The sequence below is a fragment of the Ictalurus furcatus genome, chromosome 26 (assembly GCF_023375685.1).
Source record: "Ictalurus furcatus strain D&B chromosome 26, Billie_1.0, whole genome shotgun sequence".
Taxonomy (NCBI): Eukaryota; Metazoa; Chordata; class Actinopteri; order Siluriformes; family Ictaluridae; genus Ictalurus; species Ictalurus furcatus.
Window position 1 is genome coordinate 11,221,198 of NC_071280.1, and position 24,542 is coordinate 11,245,739.

Sequence of the window (24,542 nt, forward strand, 5' to 3'; positions counted from 1 at the left end):
GAGCTGATGCCCCTCAGGGTTCAAACTAACAGTTTCCATAGTTCCAGCCAAGGGTGATAAATCAACCTTCTGGCTTGAGACAATATATCCCTTTGAGGGGGAATCTCCCAGGGAGTGCTGTCCAGCAGAGATATTATCTCCGAGAACCAAATTTGAACAGGTCAATTCAGCGCTACTAGCAGCAGATATAGCACGATCTTGGAGAACTATCGCTAGAGCCTGTGGGAGCAGAGCAATTGGGGAAAGGTGTACAGACGTGACCTCAGCCACGTGTGTACCATGGGGTCCAGCCCTGACCCTTTTTTCTTGGTGTGGAAGGAGTACCACAGCGGGCCGTGTGTTGTCTCCTTGGAGGCAAACATGTCCACTTCCGCTGGGCCGAACCGCTACCATATGGACTCACCCACATGGGGATGGAGCCTCCAATCCCTGGGCCTCAGCCCCTGTCTAGACAAGATGCCTGCCCCCACATTCAGGTTGCCCGGAATGTATATTGCACTCACTGACAAAACTTCCCCTCTGCCAGAGAATTAGTTGAGCCTGCCTGAACAGGGGGCTCAAATGTAATCCTCCCTGATGGTTGATGTATGAGACCACCCCTGTATTGTCTAATATAGTGGTTCCAAACTGTGGTACGCAAGGTATCGAAAGGGGTATGGGAGCAAAATGCTGAGATTTACTGTTCATTTAATTCCACCTCACTAAATAACATTAAAATCGAATTCATGTTTTTCTCCCAGACGCGTGAAACTTCATGGTGCACTTCCAGGAAAAAGGGGAGTTTTCTGCGGAGTGAGGGAGCACGCTCCTTCTCACTGGCTCCCCCCTCTGACTCGGAGTCAGAGAGACTGGGTTGATTCTCTTATACCTCTCCATAAGTGAGAGAGTCGAGAGTGGAGCTGCTTCATTGTCCCAACTTTTTAAAAATGTTCATATATATATAAATATATACAAATTTTCATATACTCTATATATATATAGAGATTAAGCAGCACTCATGTCAGATTCCACTTCCAGATCCACATGGGACCCCCAGGATCTGAGCCGGCTGGCTGCCTCGACAGCGGCCGATCCAGAGTCCTGAGGTTTTGAAACCCAGGAGTGAAACTGCGCCGCAGCATGCTTTTTTCAACTCCCATACCCTTGACACAAAAAAATGTCTCTCCCCCTTTGTAATAACATGAGATCAGGGAGTAACACACTTTCTGAACTCTCTAAAGCTCATTATGTTTGCACAGAATTGTTTGAAATGATTTTCTGCTCAGCATGGTTGTAAAGAGTGGTTATTTGAGTTTCTGCATTTCTGTCAACTCAAACCAGTATGGCCATTCTCTTGGCCATTTACTCTGACCATACCGCTCTCATTAAGAAGTTATTTCTGTCCACTGAAATGCCACTCACTGGATGTTTTATTCTTTTTTGCACCATTTTATGTAAACTCTGGAGGATGTTGCATGTGAAAATCCCAGGAGATCAGCAGTTTTTGAAACACTCAAACCAACCCATTTGGCACCTACGACCATGCCATGGTCAGAGTCACTAAGATCATATTTTTTCCCCCATTCTTCTGTTTGATATGAACATTAACTAAATATTTTTGATTTGTATCTGCAAGATTTTATGCTTTGCGCTGCTGTCACATGATTGGCTGCTTGAATAACTGCATGAAACCAAGGTGTACAGGTTTTACTAATTAAGTAGACAGTGACTATTTATACATTTTAAAACTCCCTCCATATCAGAATCACAAGATGTATGTGTGAGAATTTTTTTATAGTGTTATTGCCTGATAACAACATGGTCACTGCAAAATCTGAGGTATCATATTATCACTCTGGGCAGCATGCCAGCATGAGCCATCTCTGTTTGAGAAACAAATCATTAACCTTTGAGCTCGTTATGGTTTGCAGCCACGTTTAAATGTTATTCGAAAGGAGCTTTGCCTCTCTGTCAAACCCAATGCTGGTGATTAGCCCACCCTTTAACCTTCCACAGCAATCTGGCCTTTCATTTGACAAGAGGAAAAGTTGGGCATTGGGTGTCTAATGTAATCAGGTTCAAAACTAACAAAGCCAGTACTTTTTTTTGTTGTTTGTTTAGGAATCAATAGTATTGGGGAGGGATTTAATATGTTTTGTCAGAGCTTTACACATTTGCAACTACATATAACGCTTTTGTGAAAAGAAGATATAGGAAACATGAGTCACAGACTGCATGAGTCCACACATGAGAATGAATAGATACATTGTTTTGGAAACGGAAAAAGACCCACTCACCTTTCTTTGGTTTGTGGGACAGATGTACAGGTAACTCAGGACTGTCTTCACTCCCACTTTGTCATTCAGTCTCTCATAGGTGGTGCCATAGTCTGTCGATCTGAGGGACAGAAATGCAGTGGTTATCATCCTCTGGCCTCTGAGTAGAAGCAGTAGTTTCTCCAAAATAGTTTTTTTTTTATTTTTTATTTTTTTTTTTTAAATGGCTAATGATGTTTAATCTCTGGTAATGGGAAAGCATGGCTGTTTTGTAAGAAGACAAAGCCACAGTGTTGCTTCTCACTATATACAGTATATATAGTGCCTAATGGACTGGAGCTACCATTTTGTCCTTCCATTTTTCACCCATCACCTGTGTATGTGTAGTATATGTATTGTATACATGGGTCTCTTCTTGGATGACTCTATACCCAGCCACAGGGCAGGATGATCTTTTGAAAGAATGGTGTTTATTCTCTAGTAGAGTTCCAGAGATTTGTAGAATATATGCTAATTTGGATTGAAGCTGTTCTGGAGGCTTGAGGTTGACCCATTACTAAGAAAGTCTCTCTCTCTCTCTTCATGCTAGAATCAGGACATATGCTTGCATGCTGCATCAACTTGACTATGCTCACACTCTAGGATTTTGCTTTATATTCTGTCCCTGAGATTATTTTGTTCTCAGTTTCTCCCATTCAGTTCCCATAATGTGTTTGAGAACTAATCAGGCAACCTTTTGTGAAAATCTGGGCTCAATTTCAGACATAACTGCAATTTTCAAAGTAATAATAAATCTAATAAACACACCTGACTTCAAGTAGCAATATGTAACTTTTGGGGGTTTGGTGATTTGGAGACATATTTGGTTAAAAAAAAGATATATCAAGAAACTCACAGAAGAGTATTTTGCAATGTCACAAACTTTTTAAACAAACAAAAGTTACATGCTGCAGCTTTAAACAGCCTGTAGCTCTCGCAATTATGTGTCATGTAGCTTTGCAAATGATAGTGTTTGTGAACTGGCTGCATCCCAGGTCTTAACTGGAGATGACTTCTAGTGTATAATTCCACAATTCTATTCACAAAAACATGTTGATGTAATCCTAGTGAATCCAACAGTGCAGCCATTTTTTTTTGTTCTGGCAGTCATAAACATACACACAGAGTGCAAGTAAATTACTAAAATTAACTGCATGCTGTGTGTAAATTATGTGTGACTTTTTCTGTCACGCCCAATTTACACTAAGAGCTGGTCTTTGGAACTGAAAACAACTGTGTAAAAGCAAATAAAACTGAACAATGTAATAATGAATTTGCTATGGAAATGGATAATCATACTAATAACTCAAAATTAATATTTGAATTATGGTTTGATTTACTACTTTTTGGATTATTTCATAACAAAATGTCTGACCATTTTGTTTCATCTCTAAAGATTTCCACCAAGTTCTCATACTGAGCATGCAAATGACCTATGCTACATTGCGTATAAAATGCTTCCCATGTTATGGGTTTATGACTTCTCAAGTAAGAAAGATTACATTTTATACAGGGGGCCTCACACACAACTGAATGAGTCCAGTTTATCTGCACACTTACAATATATCAATAATTCATGTCTTCCCTTTGACTGAGTTAAAACTAAGGTAATAGGTAATACAAAAACATGTGGAGAGGACAGGGATCAGAAGCATGAATAATGTACGAGTTGAAAGCAACTATTAAACAATAAGATCCCACCAGGAATCCACAATTTATTTATATTTATCTGTCAGTTGCTATTAAATCAGATGTTGTGGATAGAGGCAGCTCTTGAAACAGATATAGAAGGGTCCAAACATATCTGACTATTCCCAAGAGCAGGTAGAGCATTAATATTTATTACTATGAATTCCATTTTCACTGCTTGAGTAATCCACCTATGGGATATTGCCTTTATATACAGTGGATATAAAGAAAGTCTATACACCCCTGTTAAAATGGCAAGTTTTTGTGATGATAAATTAAACCAACATAAATCATGTAAGAACTTTTCCCACGCACAGTTTCCATCCACCCACGTGAAATTACAATGTAGAAAAAAATAACATCAGAAATATTTAGGAAAAATAAAAAAAGCTACAATGACCTGGTTGCATAAGTGTGCACACCCTTTTATAATTGGGGATGTGGCTGTGTTCGGAATGAACCAATCACATTCATTCTCATGTTCAAAAGTAATTATCATACAGCTGTCATCAATGAAATGATTTTGATTAACCCTAAATAAAGACCAGCTATTTCTGTAGGATTTTCTTGATATCTTCTTGGTTTCATCTGATTGCTGAAGCCACGGTCTGTACAGGGCCTGTACAGGGTCTCACTGTTGAAAGAAACTGATCAGGAGAGGGGTACAGAATTTTTTTCCAAAACATTAAATGTACCACCATGGAACACCATGAAGACCATCAGCAACAAGTGGAGAAAATGGAGTACCACAGTGACATCACCAAGAACAGGACAGCCCTCCAAAATTTACAAAAGGACAAGATAATCACTTACCAGGGAGGCTGCCAAGACACCTACAGCAATGTTAAAGGAGCTGCAGGACAAGTACTGATTACAGTACTCTCTGCATGTGACAACAATTTTTTGCATTTGTCACGTCTGGGCTATAGGGTAGGGTGGCAAACGGAAAACATTTCTCACAAAAAACATCCAAGCCCAGCTAAATCACCCCAAACCATGTTGCAAAATGTGTTTTATGATCTGATGAGACCAATTCCAAAATTCATCTTCAGTAACCACTTATCCTGGTCAGGGTCATTGTGAATCTGGATCCTAACCCAGGAACACTGGGCATTGCTTTGGAAATATACCATGGATGGGACACTAATCCATTGCAGGGCACTGTGCACACACACATTCACACACTTATTCACTCTCATTCACTCCTACAGGCAAATAGAGCATGGACACCCCATCTTTCCTTTTTGGCATCTACATATTATTTGCTGTCAACAAATGTCTTATGGAGTAATATTTTGGATTGTTGTGGTAGCAAGCAGAATAGCACCACCAGTGACCAAAAGAAAAATAAACAGAATGGTATGAAGAAGCAAGGCAGGGGCTGCTTTCTTTCTAGCCCAGATTATGGATTCATGCAGGCTATCAGTGACAGACATGCCAGGGGGTTACACAGAGCAAATCTTCCTCTAGATTTGATCATCATTTAGGCTAATATTTTTCAGCCTGCTATGCTGACATATCTGTAGCAACATGAATAGGCACATGCAAAATACAGTCACAGGTTTAATTAATGCAAACAAGACAGATTCCTTTTTTTCCATGTGCTTGGAGGAAAAACTAAAAGTAACTAGACTAAGTACATATAGTCCAAACAAAGTACAAATTACACAAAAGTACTGTGTGTGTGGGGGGGGGGGGGGGGTGTAATCGTTTGCTCCACATTAGTTTTTTTATGCCATCAATAAGATATTGTTACATAATGAATGGCTCAACCCTAATAGTTTTACTGTTCAGCTACCGAGAGATTAGACTGCAGCCTCCCATCTAACATCACGACCAGCTTTCACTAAAATAGAGTAAATACTTTGTTTCTTTCTACCGCATTATATAGATCTCCATAGATGAATGTGTGATGGATAACTTCCTCTAAGACTTGCTGCACTCACAATATCACAAGTTGACTGAATGTGCTTGAAGGAGAGTCTTAACTTCCCTATTAGCCAAAATTCTGTGATTCACTAGTAAAGCTAATCAACAGATGGGACGGGAAATACAGCCACCTTTTCCATCTAGAGAGCGAGGCCAATTGGACTCCTAACCAGTGAGAGCGACGGCATCAAAAGGATTCAAGCTTGTAGTCTCCAAATGATAGAACAGAACTCTAGACAGCTGTACCACTCATAGGACCAATTTTTCAAAATACCACATGATGGACATTTATTAGCTGAAATAAAAATATCTGTGCAATCTTTATTACCACTGTATATTCATTCTACATGATTTTTCACTGTTCAGTCTTGTACTTTCTATACTATTGTAACGCCATTACATTTACCCATGAAGGAAGCAATCCAAAATTAGATCCGTTCCATTACAACTTTACTTTCTTTTTTATTCTTCAACTCTTTCTTCCTATCTTTTTTCCTTTCACACAAGCCATAGCCATCATGCATTCCAACAAATTACAGTGTGATCTTTTTCATTCTCGAGAGCCCCTGGGATGGCCCGCAATGATCACAGAGTGCCATGAGAAGCGGGGAAAGTTACTTCCTCTGAATATTAGAGTGAGGCAAAAAAAAAAAAGCAATCGAAGAAAAAGGTCCCATCCAATACAATGAGGATACGCAGGCATTCAGAGTGCACTGTGGCTGGAATCAGATCATGTCTTGTCGGAGGAATAGGCTCTTGACAGCTTAGTGATAATGCTCAGAATTTCACTAGAGTTTTTCACTTAATACTTGGAGCTCTGATGTCCTGACAGTCACCTCAAAAATTCAGAAGTTCATTATGTTTTACTATCCATTTCCATAACCATTTTGGTATTTCATTACTCTGTTTTATTGGCTGTTGCACAGTTGTTTTCTTCTCAAATGACTGAATTTGGTAACAGAACATCAGTGTAAAATCGGCATGACTGAAAAAAAAAGTCATTAAACTGCTTTTGGGACTGTATAAAAATCATAGGCTACCTGATAAAAAAAGCGATTCTATTTGCACAAATCAATTTATTACAATAGCAACTGATAAATTGTTTGGAAAACAGCATATATGATTAGAATAATAGAGAAATGTTAATACCGTAATCTTCAGTATTTACTGTATATAGCCTCAACCAGAATGCTCTACCTATGCAGTGCTAGAGTGAAGTTCCAAGCTTTATGAACATCTTTGCTGCTTTTCCCAAGGATGGGCAATTTAATAGTTTCAACACGAATGAGCTCTTAATTGTGTTTTGATGATGAAAGAAAGATTCATTTGTCTTCCCAAAGATAGAGCATGATGTATAAAAATCAGGGCATATTCCATTGTTCTTGACCAGAACTCCTTCATCACTAGTTGAAATGATGAAACTGACTCTCAGAAATCTGTAGACAAGAATGTATGTGCATCACATTAAAGCTTTTTTTACCCAAAAGAGGAAAAAAGTTGCACAAGACTCTTTTCTAGTTGTTGCACTATGCTTCATGGTCTCTTCTACTTTGCTTTTGATATACTAGTTTCTTATCTGAAACATAATTTCTTATAAAACTTTAATCATTAACTTGGCAACCAGATGTTGGGAAATGATTAGACTAGATTTTTTTTCTCCCCCTTAAGCACATGATATTTATGATGCAGACACTTGTTTTGTGTCATTGACTGAATTTTCTTAATCTCAAATGCGTTTAGTTTAGACAGTTTGAGACCAAACTAAAATTTACACGTCTGTCAAAGTGTCAGTGCAATAACTTGGTGCACATTTTTCCAACATACCCATACACTTGCTAAATTCTTCCACTAGAATGTTTAGATTGGTTAACCAATGTCTATTTAAGTTGTATTAGATGTTTTTACAGTCTACATCTTCTGAGAAAGTAAAACGTTTCTGTACAATTCAGACAGATGAAAATATAAAACATTTGTTCATGTCACTTAACATGGTTTAACATGTGCCTCCATGTCCTTCAGCCAAACCTCACTATGGGCCAGGTTTTGACCCAGAAGTAAAACCTGAAAAATCTGACAATATTCCAGCCAGACTAAGAGGCTAATGACAATGGGAAGTCCAAAACATGCCAACCTTCCTACATCACCGCCAATGTTACACTTTATCAGTCTCTTACAACGTGTCCCTTTTCCCATTCAGACTTCTCCAGCCATTCAGTTCCAGTCTGGTTGGAAAGGTCCATGGGGAAATGGATGCCATTGTCCTAATTTCATGTCTATACACCTGCTACTGTGTTCTGATGAGATTATGAGAAATGGATTTAGGGAACATAAATGGATGAAAGGGGAAATGACTATTGTTCAGAGATTTGAAATTCCAACAAATATAAAATATCTAATGCAGTGTCAATCAGGGGCAAATTTCTTTGTTATTGTTACTGTATTAAATACAAATACATACATACATATGAATAAAAATATATGAACAACAATTAAATTGAGCTGTAAGCATAGCAGATGGGTGCTCACTCAGTTTATCCTTCAAGGCATGGACATGTTTCCTTCACAGAAGAGCGCACTAAATTGAAAAAAAAAGGCACGATTTTAATGCTTATTCAAATTAAAAGCTTGATTAAAATAAATTACATTCCATGCAAACATTAATATTTCATGACCTCAGTTTAGTATGTTGTGGCTTCTTTAAGTTCTATCTTATAGGCTTCTGAATAATCATGTTGGAAACCATATTGTTAAGTGAAATAAAATTTGCAGTAAGTAATGCGATAATTACAACTAAGACTATTCATGCAGCAATACATGGCAATATAATAGTTTCCTAGACATCCAGATGTTTACTTTAACGTTTGCCATTTTCTTATTTGTATATCATCATCAGAGCCTTAAACGGATTGGCACTTACATATCTCTCTGACCTACTGAACATTAGTTCACATGTCAGATGTTTGAGATCATCTGAGTAGAGACGTTTGATGGTCCCTAAATGTAGGTTAAAGCTGAAGGGTGACTGTGCTTTTGCAATAGCAATGAGACATCATTATAAGTTGCATTTTCCACTGAATTTGGGGAAACCACTTGACGCATTCCTTGTGATGAACTATTTCAGTTGCTTTTGTTTGATTTGTTCATTGCAAACAGCTGAAAGTCTGTAAATTTTGACAATAAACCTGATTTGCAATTGCGGTTCAATAGTTTTGATTGCAACTGTACATTTTCAGGCATGTCCTTAATAATGAGTGGACTGCTCAAAGCTCAGATAACAGTAGAAGTGTTTATAGGCCACAATGGACCAGTAGTATGGTTTTACTTTTACAGCAACAGATTTGATGAATTTTGATTGTAAACCTTTCTTAGATTTGTGCTTAGATATGAAATTACAATAAAATATTTTTAGGTATTTAGTCTCCCACACACACTAGACAGGATGAGACCATGGCTTTCACCTTCTATAAGACTATTGCCTTCCATAACATAAACACTTATTAAAAAACAAGCAAACAAAAAAAACAGACAAACAAAATAATATATACTACACATCCTGCACACATAGTTTGAAATCTTATTCTACATATTTTAGTAAAAAGCTTAAATAAGTTTAACACCATAGTCACTAAGTTTATGAGCTTGCCTTGTTTGTCACTCTTTCTTTTTGTTAAACATGGGAAATAACCCTTATGGAACTATGAGTTCATGAGTGTGGGTTTATCCTTTATTTATATATTTTTAATGTATCATTTATCATCCTTGATCCTGCTAAGTCACTTCAGTTAAGGGACTACAGTGCTGTGAAAAATATTTGCCCCATCCTGATATCTTCTGTTTTGTCTCATACTAAATTGTTTCAGAAATTAAAACAAAATCTAAGATAAAACAAAGACAACCTGAACAAACACAAAATACAGTTTTTAAATGATAATGTTATTTATTGAAGCAAAAAAGTTATGCAGTACCTACTGGTATTGTATTTGTAATGCATTTCCTCCCATAGTTAGATGCAACCAGGCCTGATCACTGCAAACCCTGTTCAATCAAATCAACACTTAAATAGAACTTTTTCAACAGCATGAAGTTGGTTAAAAGGTCTTACCCAGTAACACAATATGCCAAAATTTAAAGAAATTCCAGAAATGATGAGGAAGAAGGTGATTGAAATACATCAGTCTGGGAAGAGCTACAAAGCAATTTCAAAGGCTCTGGGACTCCAAAGGACCACAGTGAGAGCCATTATCTCCAAATGGAAAAACTCGGCACAGCAATTCCACCAAGAGCACAGCAACGACTCATCCAGCAAGTGACAAATGACCCAAGGACAACATTAAAGGAACTACAGGCCTCTCTTGCATCAATAAAGGCCACTGTTCATGACTCAGTGGAAGGGTGGTGAGGTGAAAACTACTGCCAACCCAGAAGAACGTTAATGCTCCTCTGAAATTTTGTCAAAACACATCTTGATGATCCTCAAACATTTTGGGAGAATGTTCTGTGGATTGATTAGTCGAAATTGTAACTGTTTGGAAGATAGGAGATCCATTACATCTGGCATAACCCAAACACTGAATTCCACAAAAAGAACATCATACCTACGGACCTACGAACATCATACCATGGTGGTGGAAGTGTGATGGTGTGGGGATGCAATAATTGAGGGAATTCTGCTCTCTATCAGAAAATCCTAAGGGTGAATGTCCTGTCTTCAGTCTGTAAATTGAAACTCAAGCGCTACTGGATTATGCAGCAAGACAATAGGAGTAAGTTCTAATCCTAATTTCCAGTTATCAGAAGCGTTTGGTTGCAGTTATTGCTGCTAAAGATGGCACAACCAGATTTTAAGTTTAAGGGGCCAATTAGTTTTTCACATGGGTGATAGGGGTTGGATAACTTATTTTTGCTGCAATAAAAAAAAAATTATAAATGAAAACGGTATTGTGTGTTTACTCAGGTTGCCTGTTTTAGGTTGTATTTCATTTGAAGAGCTAAAACTATGTAGTATGAGATTTACACAAAAACAGAAGGAATCTGTAAGTGACCATGCGGTAGTACTGGGCGATAAAACAATCTTGATTTGTATTGCAATTTTTTCCTAGATAGTGATGATAAGCTGAGAGTATTCAAATTCAATAAAATTTCATTTTATTTTCCTGTCTAACCTCCTGAAATAGCCAAAGGATGCAGCGTGATTATGCAGCATAAAGCCAGCACAACAGCCAATCAGGTTGCACGCTAAATTGCACACCCAATCAAGGGAATCACATTACCATCAACAGTAGCAAGGTACAGAAATATGGAGAGTAGAGAGAAGCCTGAGGGAGTTTTCACGAAAGTGAAAATGAAGGTAGGTCATCTTCTCTAGATGAAACTGTTCCAGGGAAAGGCCACAGCACTTCAGTTTAGATATTCAAAGTATGACGAAGCACAGTTTAGCCCAAAATCCAAAATACACAGTCCAGTGGGAGAATTTCTGGAAACACTGACAATTTGTTCCACCATTTAAAAAATACCATGCAACTGATTATACATGGAGTGTAAAAGTGTGTTCAAGTGTTGTTAGCCATCAAGCATTGGAGTTTCTCCTAAACAACAGTCGACTTCAGTGAGTTGTTACAAAAACTAAAAGACACGAGGAGACAAAAGCTGTATGTAGGGTTGCCACCCATTCCTTATAATACAGGATAGTTCTTTATTGAAAAATATAATGCGATTTATCCCACATTTTTATACACATCATCTCATACATGCACTAGGTCTTCACAGTGTGTTGTGTGTTTCTTCATGTCAAATAAGTGTTTGTATTGTCAATGTCAATTGTATTGCCTCATCATAAGCATTTCAATGCCCTGTGTACCCAGTGTAACTGTGCAAATGACAAATAAATGACTCTTCACAGTGGCAAGAATAACATAATAGTGAATAAACACAATGCAGTTTCACAAGAAATAATTCAAAATCAGTGTTATTGGGCAGAGAATGATGGGCACATGCTATGTGAGATTGCACCTCAACATCACCGTTGCCCTGGTTCTTTAGAAAATAGTCTTCAAAGGAAGTTCATTCATGAAATGCAACGGGCTGTCCAAGTAGGTATAATAGCCATAACATAATTAGGGACACTAAGCTAGCTAACATTAGGCTAAATATTACAGTGGGAGTCTTGGGAGAGCTCTTTGCTTTTATCCATCATGAGATGTTTCTTGTGTGACACCATGGTAACGAAAAGCCTTTTTATAGACCATCAATTTACTAACCCAGCTGATGTTAATTTGCACAGATAGGAGGTATAATTACTTACGGATTTTAGCGGGTTCCATGCCTTACCTTGCCTTGGAGAACTGCTTTTTATTCGCATGTTCAATACTTTTTTCCTGTGCCATTCCACTTTATTACACATAACTTTATTTGTGGACATTAATGTTGTGAATTCTTTATATATACAGATTTGTGTGTGAATACCCTCATAGAAAATATATTTACTGAAAAAAATGTTGACGCGTTCAATACTTATTTCCCGCACTGTATATTGTGTAAACTAGTTACCAAGTTTGCTAAAAAATCAGTTAACATAAGGCTAACTATTATATTAGTATAACTACTGTACGTATAAACTGTTCAGTACTAATTAGCCTAATCATGATGATAATATTCCATCCATTCTCAGAGACTTTAAACTAAAGGTTAAGACTACTGACATTTATTTTATAATTCAAAAATTTGTCAATTTACAGTGTAAAAATCTTAATAAATAACTCCATCCTATGTATTTTAACATGATCAATTTACAGTTTCTTTTTTCTTACTTAAAGACGAAATAGGGTCAGCCTATCCTTTTAGTAAATTCAATAATACGCGCAATGTCAAATCTTAATTCCACATAGAAATATTGCCCAGTCACAGGAAGTTCCTCAGGTTCACGTTTGGGGGCAATGCGTACCAATATCGGATTCTTCCCTACGGGCTAGCTTTATCCCCTCGCACCTTCATAAAGTGCATGGATGCTGCTCTGGCTCCCTTGCAACTCCAGAGCATCCATGTACTAAACAACCTGGACAACTGGTTAATTCTAACATGATCCTAGGAATTGGCGATTCAACATCTAGATGTTGTTCTTGCCCACATGAGGAGCTTGGGGCTTAGGTTGAACCTCAAGAAAAGTATGCTTTCTCCAGTGTAGAGGACAACTTTTCTAGGGGTTATGTGGGATTCTACTATGATGAGGGCATTTCTATTCTCAGTATGCATAGGATCAATCCTATCAACATTGAGCAAGATAAAGCTGGGTCTGGGTATCCCCTCCAGTCTCTATGAGAGACTGTGAAGGCTTATAGCAGCAGCAGCCAATGTCATAACGTTCATCTGAGGATGAAACCCCCGAGAGTAATCAGTGTCACACGGCGATGCCTACGTGTTCTGAAAATTTGGAAGTGTCCCCAGTTTCTAGCTTTGGGTCACTCTCTCGGGGCTTCTCCTTATCGCAAGATGGTAATGACAGACGCCTCCTTCATGGGCTGGGGTGTGGTCTTAGATGGATGTCCAGCTCACAGTCTCTGGAGCGGCCCTCATCTGGAGTGGCCGTATTTCTAGCACTGAAATTCTTTCTTCCTCATTGAGAGGTCACCATGTGTTAGTTGTGACAGACAACACAACGGTGGTCTCATATATCAACCACCATTGAGGGTTATGTTCGCAACCCCTGTTCAGGCAGGCGCAACCAATTCTTCTTTTGGCAGAGGGACAGTTTTTGTCAACGAGTGCAATGTACATTCCAAACAATCAGAATATGGGGGCAGACATCCTGTCAAGGCAGGGACTGAGGCCGTGGGATTGGAGGCTCCTCCTCAAGTGGCGGAGTCCAAATGACGGAGGTTCGGCCAAGCAAAAGTGGATATGTTCGCATCCATGTAGACAACACATGGCCCGCTGTGGTTTGCCCTCACTCCTCTTGCACCATTAGGGCTGAACACCATGGTGCACACGTGGCCAAGGTGAAGGCTGTATGCTTTTCCCCCAATCGCTCTGCTCCCACAAGTTCTAGTGAGAGTTTGCCAAGACTGTCTATGTCTGCTGCTAGTAACACCTTATTGGCCAGCTCAAATATGGTTCTCAGAGATAATATCCCTGCTGGACGGCACTCCTTGGGAGATTCCCATCCACAGTGACCTACTGTCTCAAGCCAGAGGGCTGATTTATCACCCTTGGCATTAACTATGGAAACTGTGGTTCTGGCCCCTGAGGGGCACCAGCTCATAGATTCTGGTCTCACAACTGAGGTTGTAGAGACCATGTTGAACGTTAGAACACCATCTACGAGGAAATTGTACGTTTTTTGCCCCGTAGTGTGAGGAACATCAGTGCAAGTCCCAGTGCACTGCGCAATAGCTACAGTCCTGGAGTTATTACAAGGAGGTTTCTCAGCAGGGTTGACTCCTTCTACATCAGGGTCTACATGGCCGCCATTTCGGCCAGCCACACCCCTATTGATGAAGCCTCTGTGGTGCAACATCCTCTAACTTCGAGGTTTATGTGTGGTATCAGGCGGCTGAGGCCCATGTGCATCCATACCTTCCTAGGACCTTTCTGTGGTCCTGGAAGGTCTGTCAGGTGCCCCATTTGAGCCCTTTAGAGTCAGAAGCTTCTCTGAGGCTGACTCTAAGGCTTTGAGTCAGCCTCAGAGAAGCTTCTGACTCTAAAGGTAGCTCTTCTGCTGGCCCTGGCATCTCACAAGCAAGTAGGAGATCTACAAGCTCTCTCTGTTGCCCCTTAACTCTGCCCCTGGGTTAACCAAGGCCTTCCTGTATCCTAGGCCAGATTATATTCCTAGAGTTCCTATGTCTGCTGCCTAGCCAGCAGTGTTGCAGGTTTTCTGCTCTCCTCTGTTCCTCACACCAGTACAAGAGAAATTGCACCGACTGTGTCCAGTAAGGGCTCTCTGTACTTATGTCCACCACTCCCGCCAGTGGTGTAAGTCTGAGCAGCTGCTGGTCTGCTTTGGCGGCGACCGTAGAGGTGATGCCGTGTCAAAGCAGCGCATCTCTAATTGGATAGTGGAAGCAATCTCTATCGCTTATGATGCGTGCGGTCTCGCTACGCCTCTGGGCATAAGAGTTCATTCCACTAGGGGTGTTACCTCCTCAAAGGCTTTGTCCAAATGGGTACCCTTACAGGATGTGTGTGCTGCAGCGGGGTGGTGTATGCCACACACATTCATTCGATATTACAGCCTGGATATACATTCCACCCCAGGCTCAAGTGTCTTGCAGTAACCCTCGAGCTCGGATCTTTTTATACAGGCCATACCCTCAGCTGGTACTGTCGTTCCCACAGCATGTAGCTCATGCAACGCTGAGTTCCCTTTCAAAGGGAACATCTGGGTTATGCATGTAACTCTGTTCCCTGAGAAGGGAATGAGACGTTGGGTAGCTTTGTCATACTGGGGTGTGCCTGTGCCTCTATTATCGCTTCAGATAATAGAGGCTGATGGCGCAGTTCACAGGTGCTGTTTTTATATCACACAATGCGCTTAACTGCCACGTCACCTGATCACGGCAGGCCTATAAATAGGCATGATGTTAAACAAGCTGCAGATACTGGTCACGCGCAAGGGCACTTCCCACAGCGTGTAACTCACACAACATCTCGTTCCCTTCTCAGGGAACAGGGTTACATGTGTAACCCAGACAATTTTGTGAAGAAACCAGATGGCAGATTCTATAGAAAGGACATCATAGAGAGCAATAAAACATGAAAACACTCAGCGAGCTCTTTCTCCCTCCCACACATTTGGAAACCTGTTTTCTGCTATCTCACCTTGCACAAAAGAGATACAAATCTTGCATAGGCAATCCACACAAATAGCAAAACTATTTTAAGAAGTTCAGAGTCTTAAAAAATCCTCACCATTGTGATTTTTGTTCAATCCAGACTAGCACAATTCACAACAGTCTACAAAAGAGTATGCTGGACTTGTTTCAACAACAGCAGGCACAAAAGTTTCCTCACAATCAAAATGCAGTGCGTATGAGAATACTCTGTGATCTACACACACATACACACACTGTCCCAGTGATGCCAGTTGAGGAGATCAACTAGGGCAGTATAGTATTGTCTAATATATAATATATGATGCCTGTTTCACTGATTAGAGCTGCAGGGAACAGTACAGGTTAATCAGATGCCGAGCTCCCGGCCCTGACCCAAATCAAACATCTGGGTATAAGCTCATCTGGATGAATGCCTGGGGTTTGGAGAGGAAGAGAGGAAAGATGGCTGAGAAATATAGGGAGAGAAAGGTACTGATAGGAGCTGAGCAGGAGAAAGAGGTCAGAATTCAGCTGCTGTTTGCTTAAAGCACCACGGTAACGACACAGAGGGCTGTAAGAATAATTTAACTTTTAAAATACTTAAATTTGTTATTTATTTATTTTACAACATTTACATAGTTTAAGCTGGTGTATGGTGTCTTAGTGGTTAGCACATTTGCTTGCACCTCTAGTGCTGGGGGTTTGAATCCTACTTCTGTCAGTTGTGCTCAGAATTTGCATGTTCTCCCTATGCTTTGGGGTTTCCTCTGGGCACTCCAACTTCCTCCCCCATTTCCAAATTGTCCATAGTGTGTGTCTGTGATGGGATCGCACCCTTTTTTATGATTATTACTGTATATTAAAAATTCAAATTTCAATATTCTATGGGTTATCAAAATGTGCATACATTATTTATTTATGTAATTGAGCATTTGAATTAATTATCAACATGATAAATATCACTTTGGGATTCTTATAATCCTCTAAATTAAATACAACCACTGCAGGAAGTTTTTTTTTTTTTTTAAAAAGAAAGAAAAAAAATCTGCTACTATTAATACGTAGTTACTTTATATTTGATAACCTTAAAACGTGGTAATTGTAATGGTAATTGCAAATATTTGGACCTCCTTCAGGTGTCTCAGAATGAAAAATTTTTAGGCCTAAATTGACTCGTTAGGCAGGTCAAAAATATCATTAGGAATAACAATTCCACTCTTCAAACCTTGTGCTAACTGTCAACAACCATGGTCTCCTTTAAGAAGCTTACTGAAAATATGAAAATTAACCTAATTAACACCTAAAAAGCAGGGGAAGACTATAAAAGATATCAAAGCACTTCCAGTTTTCACAGTCTGAAGTAATCAATTTCATTAAGAGATGGAAGTTAAGCGGTGGAAGTCAAGGCAAGATCTGGAAGACCAAGAAAATTTCCAGAAAGATCTGTCCAAATGCAGGGCAGAAAGGCAAATCAAAACCACTAAGGACCTGCATGAAGGTTTCGCTGACACAGGAACGGTGCTGCACTGTTTTACTGTGAAGCATTGCTTGCAAAATCATGATCTGCACGTAAGAGTCATCAGAAGAAATCATTAGCTGCAATCTTATAGCAATTGCGAATGTGTGATGTATGCAAAACAACATATAGATAAGCCAGAGGCATTTTGGAAACAACTGCTGTGGACTGATGAAGTTTCACAGCTTCAATCAGGTGTGTTTGGAGAAAAAAAAGAACATAATTTTCTGAACAGAGCATTTTGCCAAATGTTAAGCATAGGGTAACAAGAATAAAAGGACTTTATTCTTTACTAAACACATATTATACAAGTAAACTATCCTAATATCATTCTAATATCCAAATAAAACATTAATATATTCACATTTATATACCCAAAGCCCCCTTAAAACCAGGGCATTACCTTTCTGTCTTCCTAAGGTGTCTGTGCATAGATAGGACACATGAGGCTGAATGTTTCATGAGGACTATAAAAATTTGTGATGAAGCCACTACAGCATCTGGAGGTGAGGGAGATATGAAGTACAGATAGTGAGAAAGGAAGCAGGAGAACATGCATCTCTTACCATGATTTCTAAAGTAAAGGCTGGCAACTATAACTTTTAATAATTACCTCTAGCATAGCTTATCTCAACAAGGACAGAAACACTGTACATGCTGTCAGCTGTTATCGCGACTGTATCCAGGAACAGCAGCTACACCGAATGCTTTGACTGTATGCATGCAGTTAGGCGCTGATGTAATTTCACACCCATACACACCAAAGATAAACACAAGTACATTACATACACATGCTCACACATGAAACACAATGCAGGGTGTAAAGAAATACAGTTAGCCAATTACAGTATAACTTTCTGAAAGTGTTAGCGTTATAGTCTGCATCCCAGATGTAGTGCTAGATCAGGCTTTTCAATTAGATAAACCATCATTGCAAGAACATAGATTACTCTAGAACCTTTCTGTCACAATCTCACCTCGAGCCAGTACTGCAATATTGCAGTGTGCTCGGAAAACCAAAGCGCATGCACGTAACGAGCCAGGTGCACGAGCGCTTAGCGAACGCAAGCTTTTCGGTCTTTCATGACAGTGACTTTGTTTACGGTGAACACGTGCTTGTGTTATGGTTATGTTCTGACTCCGCCCCTGTTTTGTCATTGGTTGTTTCCCGAATGTGCCATTATTGTTTTCAGCTGCCTGTGTTTAACCCATGATTACATTTGTCATTTAAACCCCTTGGGTCTTTGTGCACTTTGCGTAGTATTGCGTTTATCTCATACCAAGCGACTGTTCTTTGTTTCATGTTCTCAGACCTCGTTTCTTGACTCTGATTGTTGCCTCGCCCTATTTATGCCTGTTTGCCGATTGCCTGACCTTTTGCATGTTTTTGGACCACGCTTTGGATTACTGATTTGGATTTGTCTGCATTTATCTCCTTTAATAAAACTCTTTAACTGCACTTGCATCCGTCCTCAACTCCATTATGTAAGTATGTGACACTTTCTGACAAGAAAACATACAAACGAGAAAAAAAAGGTCACCTCCTGTTTACAGAATATCTGTATCTATTTAGAGCCTTTTATTTGTTTATTCTGAATAATGCACTCATATTCTGTTACATCCCCAATGCATACAAATCTTTAAAAAAAAAAAAAACAACAATGTCAGAGATACCACAAACACATATATACATACTGTAACAAAGCTCAAGGCACACACTCATGAGCAGTATCATCTCTAATAACTGAGCTCATTGAACCATAGTTGAAAATGACTTTGGGGAATGGACACATTAAGGATCGTAGGTGGGATTGTGCAGGTGTCGGGAGGAGGAGAAGGCTCGATTGTGTTTGAGCGAGAGACAATGTGAGAGTGTGAAAGAAACACAGAGAGACACTGATTTTCACACATTTACTCAATGCTCCCTATAAGCTGTCATTTTTTTTGCTTTCCCCTCACCCTTGAGATAACTGCATGAAATGAGAAACAGGTGCTGAGAGAGAAAATATGAAACACTTATTTCAAAAAGGAAACTGCCGAAAGCAGGTTGTGGGTAGTGCATGAGCAGTAGCTAGGGTATATGTCAGAGTAGGGAAATGTTCAGGCTGACTGCGCTTTCAGGACAAATACAGTGACCAGGTCAGTGCACTGCAAGCACTGAATATAAAAATAGTAGCAGAGAAGGGGGGAAAAATTAAAAATGGAGGACAGTGTGGGATAATTAAGAGAAAGTACTATATGTATTATTGTATGTAGTAATATGTGTTCAGGCAACATGGTGTCTATTTTAAAAAAATCACAAGAGCTAGCTCTTGCGAAAAGTAAGAAGTGGTTAAGGTTAGGACATAGGTAGCCATCACAGCTTTCCAACAAATACACACACATTTGATACAGTAAGGTTTTTGTTTGTGTGTTTGTTTGTTCAGTGTTTCTGTCTTTCATCAAATGAACTATTCACAGCTCTAACAGATCTCATGACCAGGAAACTTACCAGGCAGTTACTATTATATACTGTAAGTGAGGTAGGCTGAAAAAAATAATCGCTGTTATGGTTGAATTTTGGGAAACAGCCTAAAATGGCAGGGTAAAGATGTCTAAACCCTTGTTAGCTAGGTGTGGTCTTCTCACACTTTGGTTAAGTTTTTAGATAGTTACCTGCCGTAGACCAACAGAGTTCACTGTAAGCTGACATTAATTTAGAGTGCCAACTAATATTTTATCCAAATCTGCAACCACACAGCACAGCATTTGAATATAAGAATCAATTTGAAGCAAATAAACAAGGAAAGCACAAGCCATATATTTATAGTGAAATATTCATGATGCAGTTAATGATTTTGGTGCTAATTTATTGTTTGGTGCTATATTTATATTATTCCTGTGAGAATTTTGTGCCACACTGACATCACATTGCTAAGTTATTTAGCAATGCTTTAAGGTGTGGTGAGCAACATTTCCAAATTGCACACAGTGGGCTGACTCTTTTGGAGAAAATCCAGAGTCTGTGTTTTAAATTGAATAAGTCTATGAGGTATTCCAGTCCTCTATCTTTATAGTAAAGGCACACCCAAGTTAAAGTTCCTTTGAGACTAAAGTTATAGCTTTCTGAAAGTCTATAAACAAACAAAAAAGAAAATATTTAAGTGTTGGAAGAGTCAAACATAATGGTCTAATTTAAACAAAATAGACTGTCCCCTCTAACAATAGGTACACGGTCCAACTTTTGAGATCATATCCTGTCGCGCCCTTTTCAGCATTCTATCCTTAACCTTTTGTGCATGGTCTTGGTGTTTATGAAAATTATTTCTACCAGAAATGTATATTTAACTAAAAATAAAAGTATAAAATTTTAATGCCCCTTCAAGGCGCTATTACTCTTGTATGAGGGCAGGGAGCAGACAATGCCAAGACAGACAATGGCAACATACACTCTAGCAAACTAGCTGACCGGGGTTGACTGTGGCCTGAAATCATGATTCATACTGCCTTCACCTCAGGACCTTCTCCTGTCTCTTTCAGGATGACAAATTCATGCAGCTGATGCCGGGATAGAAGGATGGATGGATTAGCTGTCATCTCAACCATGATGGAGAGCTACATGGTTTGGGACAGGTTAGGCACCTTTTGGGCTGCTGATGGTTTGGGTTAAGTGTTTTCTGCTCCAATGCAGGCTCACAGAACAGGCAGAATGGTTGTGTGTGAATTATTGAAAGCTCAGAGATGTGGAGAGAGGCAGATAGATGGGGAGAGGGAAGGAGGGAGGGGGATATGGACAGTTGTCCCAGCATGTTTCAGACATACTTCCGTGCCATCTGTACAGGAGTTGTTCCCTCAGGAGAGGAGCATCAGATACAAGGTGACATCTGAGGGATATACAAGATGAAGGATTCATTTTTTGTCCTAAATCTGCTTGATTGATGAACAGTAGGTCATGTCCTGTCTGATTAATCTAATCCTCTCTCCTACTATCTGGACTGTATATATTTCAGTCTAATTGATATGTATATGACATCCTTATTAGTATTATACCTAAATGATTTATGAAAAAAGAAAAAGAAAAAAAGAAAAAAAAAACACCATGCAAATGTGCAGGCACGATGCATCGACACATATGCCCCCCAACGCCTCCCCCCGCCCCACCACCACCACCAAAGGGAGGTGAATATTCCACCGAGACATGTGATAACAGCCAAGCATACCGTTTTGAACTGCTGCTCCTGCCCCATCACAGGGCAGTGTAACCCACTCAAAGGAAAGCGGTTGTGGAAATCTGCCCTCTTCAACATACTGTACATGAGCTCATGAAGGGCTAGATTCATTGTGACTGACAGGGGAGAGAGTACTCTCCCACCCAGAGAGCACAGCCAATTTTGCTGCCTTGGCTCCCAGCTAAAGATGGCTGTGGCATTGTTGGGATTCAAACTCGAATTTCCCCAGACTGAATGTACATAGCCTGATACATCACACTGCTACAACATTGCCCAATTTATCTCTGGCTAACTGTCTCATGGTAAGGCTGCAATGGGAATGAGGCTCACTGGGTCTTATCAGTGGAAAACAGAATTTGACTATGAGCTTCCCACCTTGAAACAACTTAAAAACTTTAGGGAAAAAAAAAAATCCAGTTCTACTGCTAAACCACAAGCCCCTGCTTCTCAACCCATTCTGAATCCAACCTAGACTTTACAAAGCTCACACTCACCTGAAAACTGGCACACCTGTTTCCCCTTTTATCTTTAACCAACTTTGTGTATTTACAGTTGCAATCAAAATTATTCAACCCCCATTGCAAATCAGGTTTATTATCAAAATTTACAGACTTTCAGCTGTTTGCCATGAACAAATCAAACAAAAGCAATGGACATAGTTCAATACAACAAATGCTTCAAGTGGTTTCCCCAAATTCAACTGAAAATGCAACTTATAATTGAATAATGGGTTGAATAATTTTGCAACTGGAGAAATCATTATAAGTTGCATTTTCAGTTGAATTTGTTGTGTTGCATTTGTTGTGTTGAACTATGTCAATTGCTTTTGTTTGATTTGTCATTTCAAACAGCTGAAAGTCTGTAAATTTTGACAATAAACCTGATTTGCAATGGGGGTTGAATAATTTTGATTGCAACTGTAAATGAGAGCTTTTTGCAAGATTCTGCCATCGTTTCAAGTAGCAACTCTTAGCAGTGACCTTTCTGTTTTCTCCATGTTTTTGATGCTGTATTGCTGTTTACGTTTGCTTAACCTTTATATACTGTATATTTCACCATGATTCTCCCTGCCAATTTGGATTTTTAACAAATATTAAGCCCACAATTATATCCACCTGACTTCGGATTTCTGACCCTAGCACTTGTTGGTATCTGTGTGGATATAAAAAGTTCAGAATGTTTAATACCACTTAAATGGTAAATGGTCTGCACTTGTATAGCACTTTCATCCACTTCCCACTTAATTGGTAATTGGTGGGAAAATTGCATTTAAATGAATTTCCCTTCTAGCTATCCAGCTATCCTCCTATATTATAGTGATCTTAAAGAATGCCATGCACAAATAGAAACAGAAATTCAGACTGGGGATGGTCATTGAAATGTATTTTTCTAACGTAAAGGTAAATATTTAATTTTTATTTATTTATTCATTCATTTTCTCCAACAAAAGTACCTTATTCACCTGCAGTGTCTTGCTTTAAATTCTTTTGTGTCCCATTACAAATCACCTACAAATACACATCCACATCAAAAGGGATGAGTTTAATGGCCAGCCTCACATCGTGATTGACGGCAACTTTTAAGTTGAATTGAACATTTTGTTGCCGCTTTGCTTCCACACACTGACAGTGGAACAATGACAAAGGAGATTTCTCTGAAAGAACCTGACTTCCCCTTCCAGTTATCTGTTACTTTCTCCCTGAACAGTCGGCTGCCAGAACCATTTCACTAAATTTTTAACTTGAGTGGCTTCCTCACTGAGGAGGAAAAATTCTAACAATGATTTGAGAAGTTTTCTTTTCTCTGTCGAGGCACTCAATTTTTTTGTGAGAGGAGTGAGCACAAACAAAAAAAGAACTTTCCTAATCTCTTCATTGAAATGTAGAAAGAGACACTTCTCTAGACACATACTACAATCAGATATGTAGAATGTGATTTGGGGTTCAGATTGTGAAACACAGCAAACTCAAGCAGGAGATGTATGCACTGGCATACCAAAAGTGATTCTGAACTTTTTTAGGCGACCTTTTGAGCACCCTCCAATTATACACCCCATTTCAGACAACCCACTATTCCATGACTAACAAATTACTACCTAATTTAACTTGGAACATTTGCGTAAGGTACATGCTCCTATCATTTTATCATATTTTCTTCTACATGTATTCACAATTTGAATCTTGGTATAATATTTGGAAGTGACTTTCTTTAGATTTTTACTTTACAGAACTGTGACTAACACAAGCACATCTTTTTTGACTTATTTGTAATTTTATTTCTTTATAGTTCTAGCTACACTATGTAGATGGATATCTTGTGATCTGGAATGAACATTCATTGGTGTGACCGACTTCGGATGTCTGGGAAGGTTCAAAATAACAAATTCTTGCCGTGGTAAAAAACATATAAATGTTTTCCATGCATATTTTAATAGCTGAGTAAACAGTCTATAAACAGAGAAGTCATTTTAAATTCAATTGTGAGACTAAACCATCTTTAATTTCTTTGCATCCTAATCATAAAATCACTTAAAGCAGTACTACGAGGATCCAGGAGAAGAGTGTGTATCCAAGTGAAGAGGTTTTTAAGACTCTTTCATCTAAAATTTCTTACAATTTACAACGAAAATAAGGCAAGCCTAATGCTAAGCAGCGGAGTTAAGACTCAAGGCTGACTCTTCCTAGTCAGTATCCAAACAGTTGTTAAAACACAAGCTGACAGAGTCGGTATGGGCAAATACATGATCAAAATCCAAAGAGACAGGCAAGAGTCAAAACTGGGGAACTATAACAACAGATTAGAAACTAGAAGGAAACAGAGTGAAAAACACCCAAGGAACTAGAAACTAGAATACAGCTCAGAATTGCTCAAAGTTTTGTTTTAATCTGAGGGAAGACAGGAGCTTTACCTATTACTCTTTTTTTGTTTAATATTTCCAAGAATAAACAAATGAAAAATGTATTAGCTAAGCAAATAAAACCCCAATTTACTTACAAAAATGATGTGTTATGGCTAAAAAGTGGTAACTAGTGAGTATATGATCGTGTATTTAATCGTGTTTGCACCCACAACAAAAAGTTAGCAAAAGTTGGATGTTTCA

At 39.0% G+C, this 24,542-nt stretch overlaps 1 protein-coding gene across 1 annotated transcript in view; it reads right to left on the minus strand.

Annotated features, from left to right (window-relative positions):
• The window catches only part of sorcs3a (sortilin related VPS10 domain containing receptor 3a), a 297,150-nt gene that overhangs the window by 126,610 nt on the left and 145,998 nt on the right, over positions 1-24,542 (minus strand). The window contains exon 3 of the mRNA XM_053615676.1: positions 2,277-2,376. Coding sequence (XP_053471651.1) covers positions 2,277-2,376 — 100 coding nt within the window. The remainder of the gene's footprint in view (positions 1-2,276; positions 2,377-24,542) is intronic.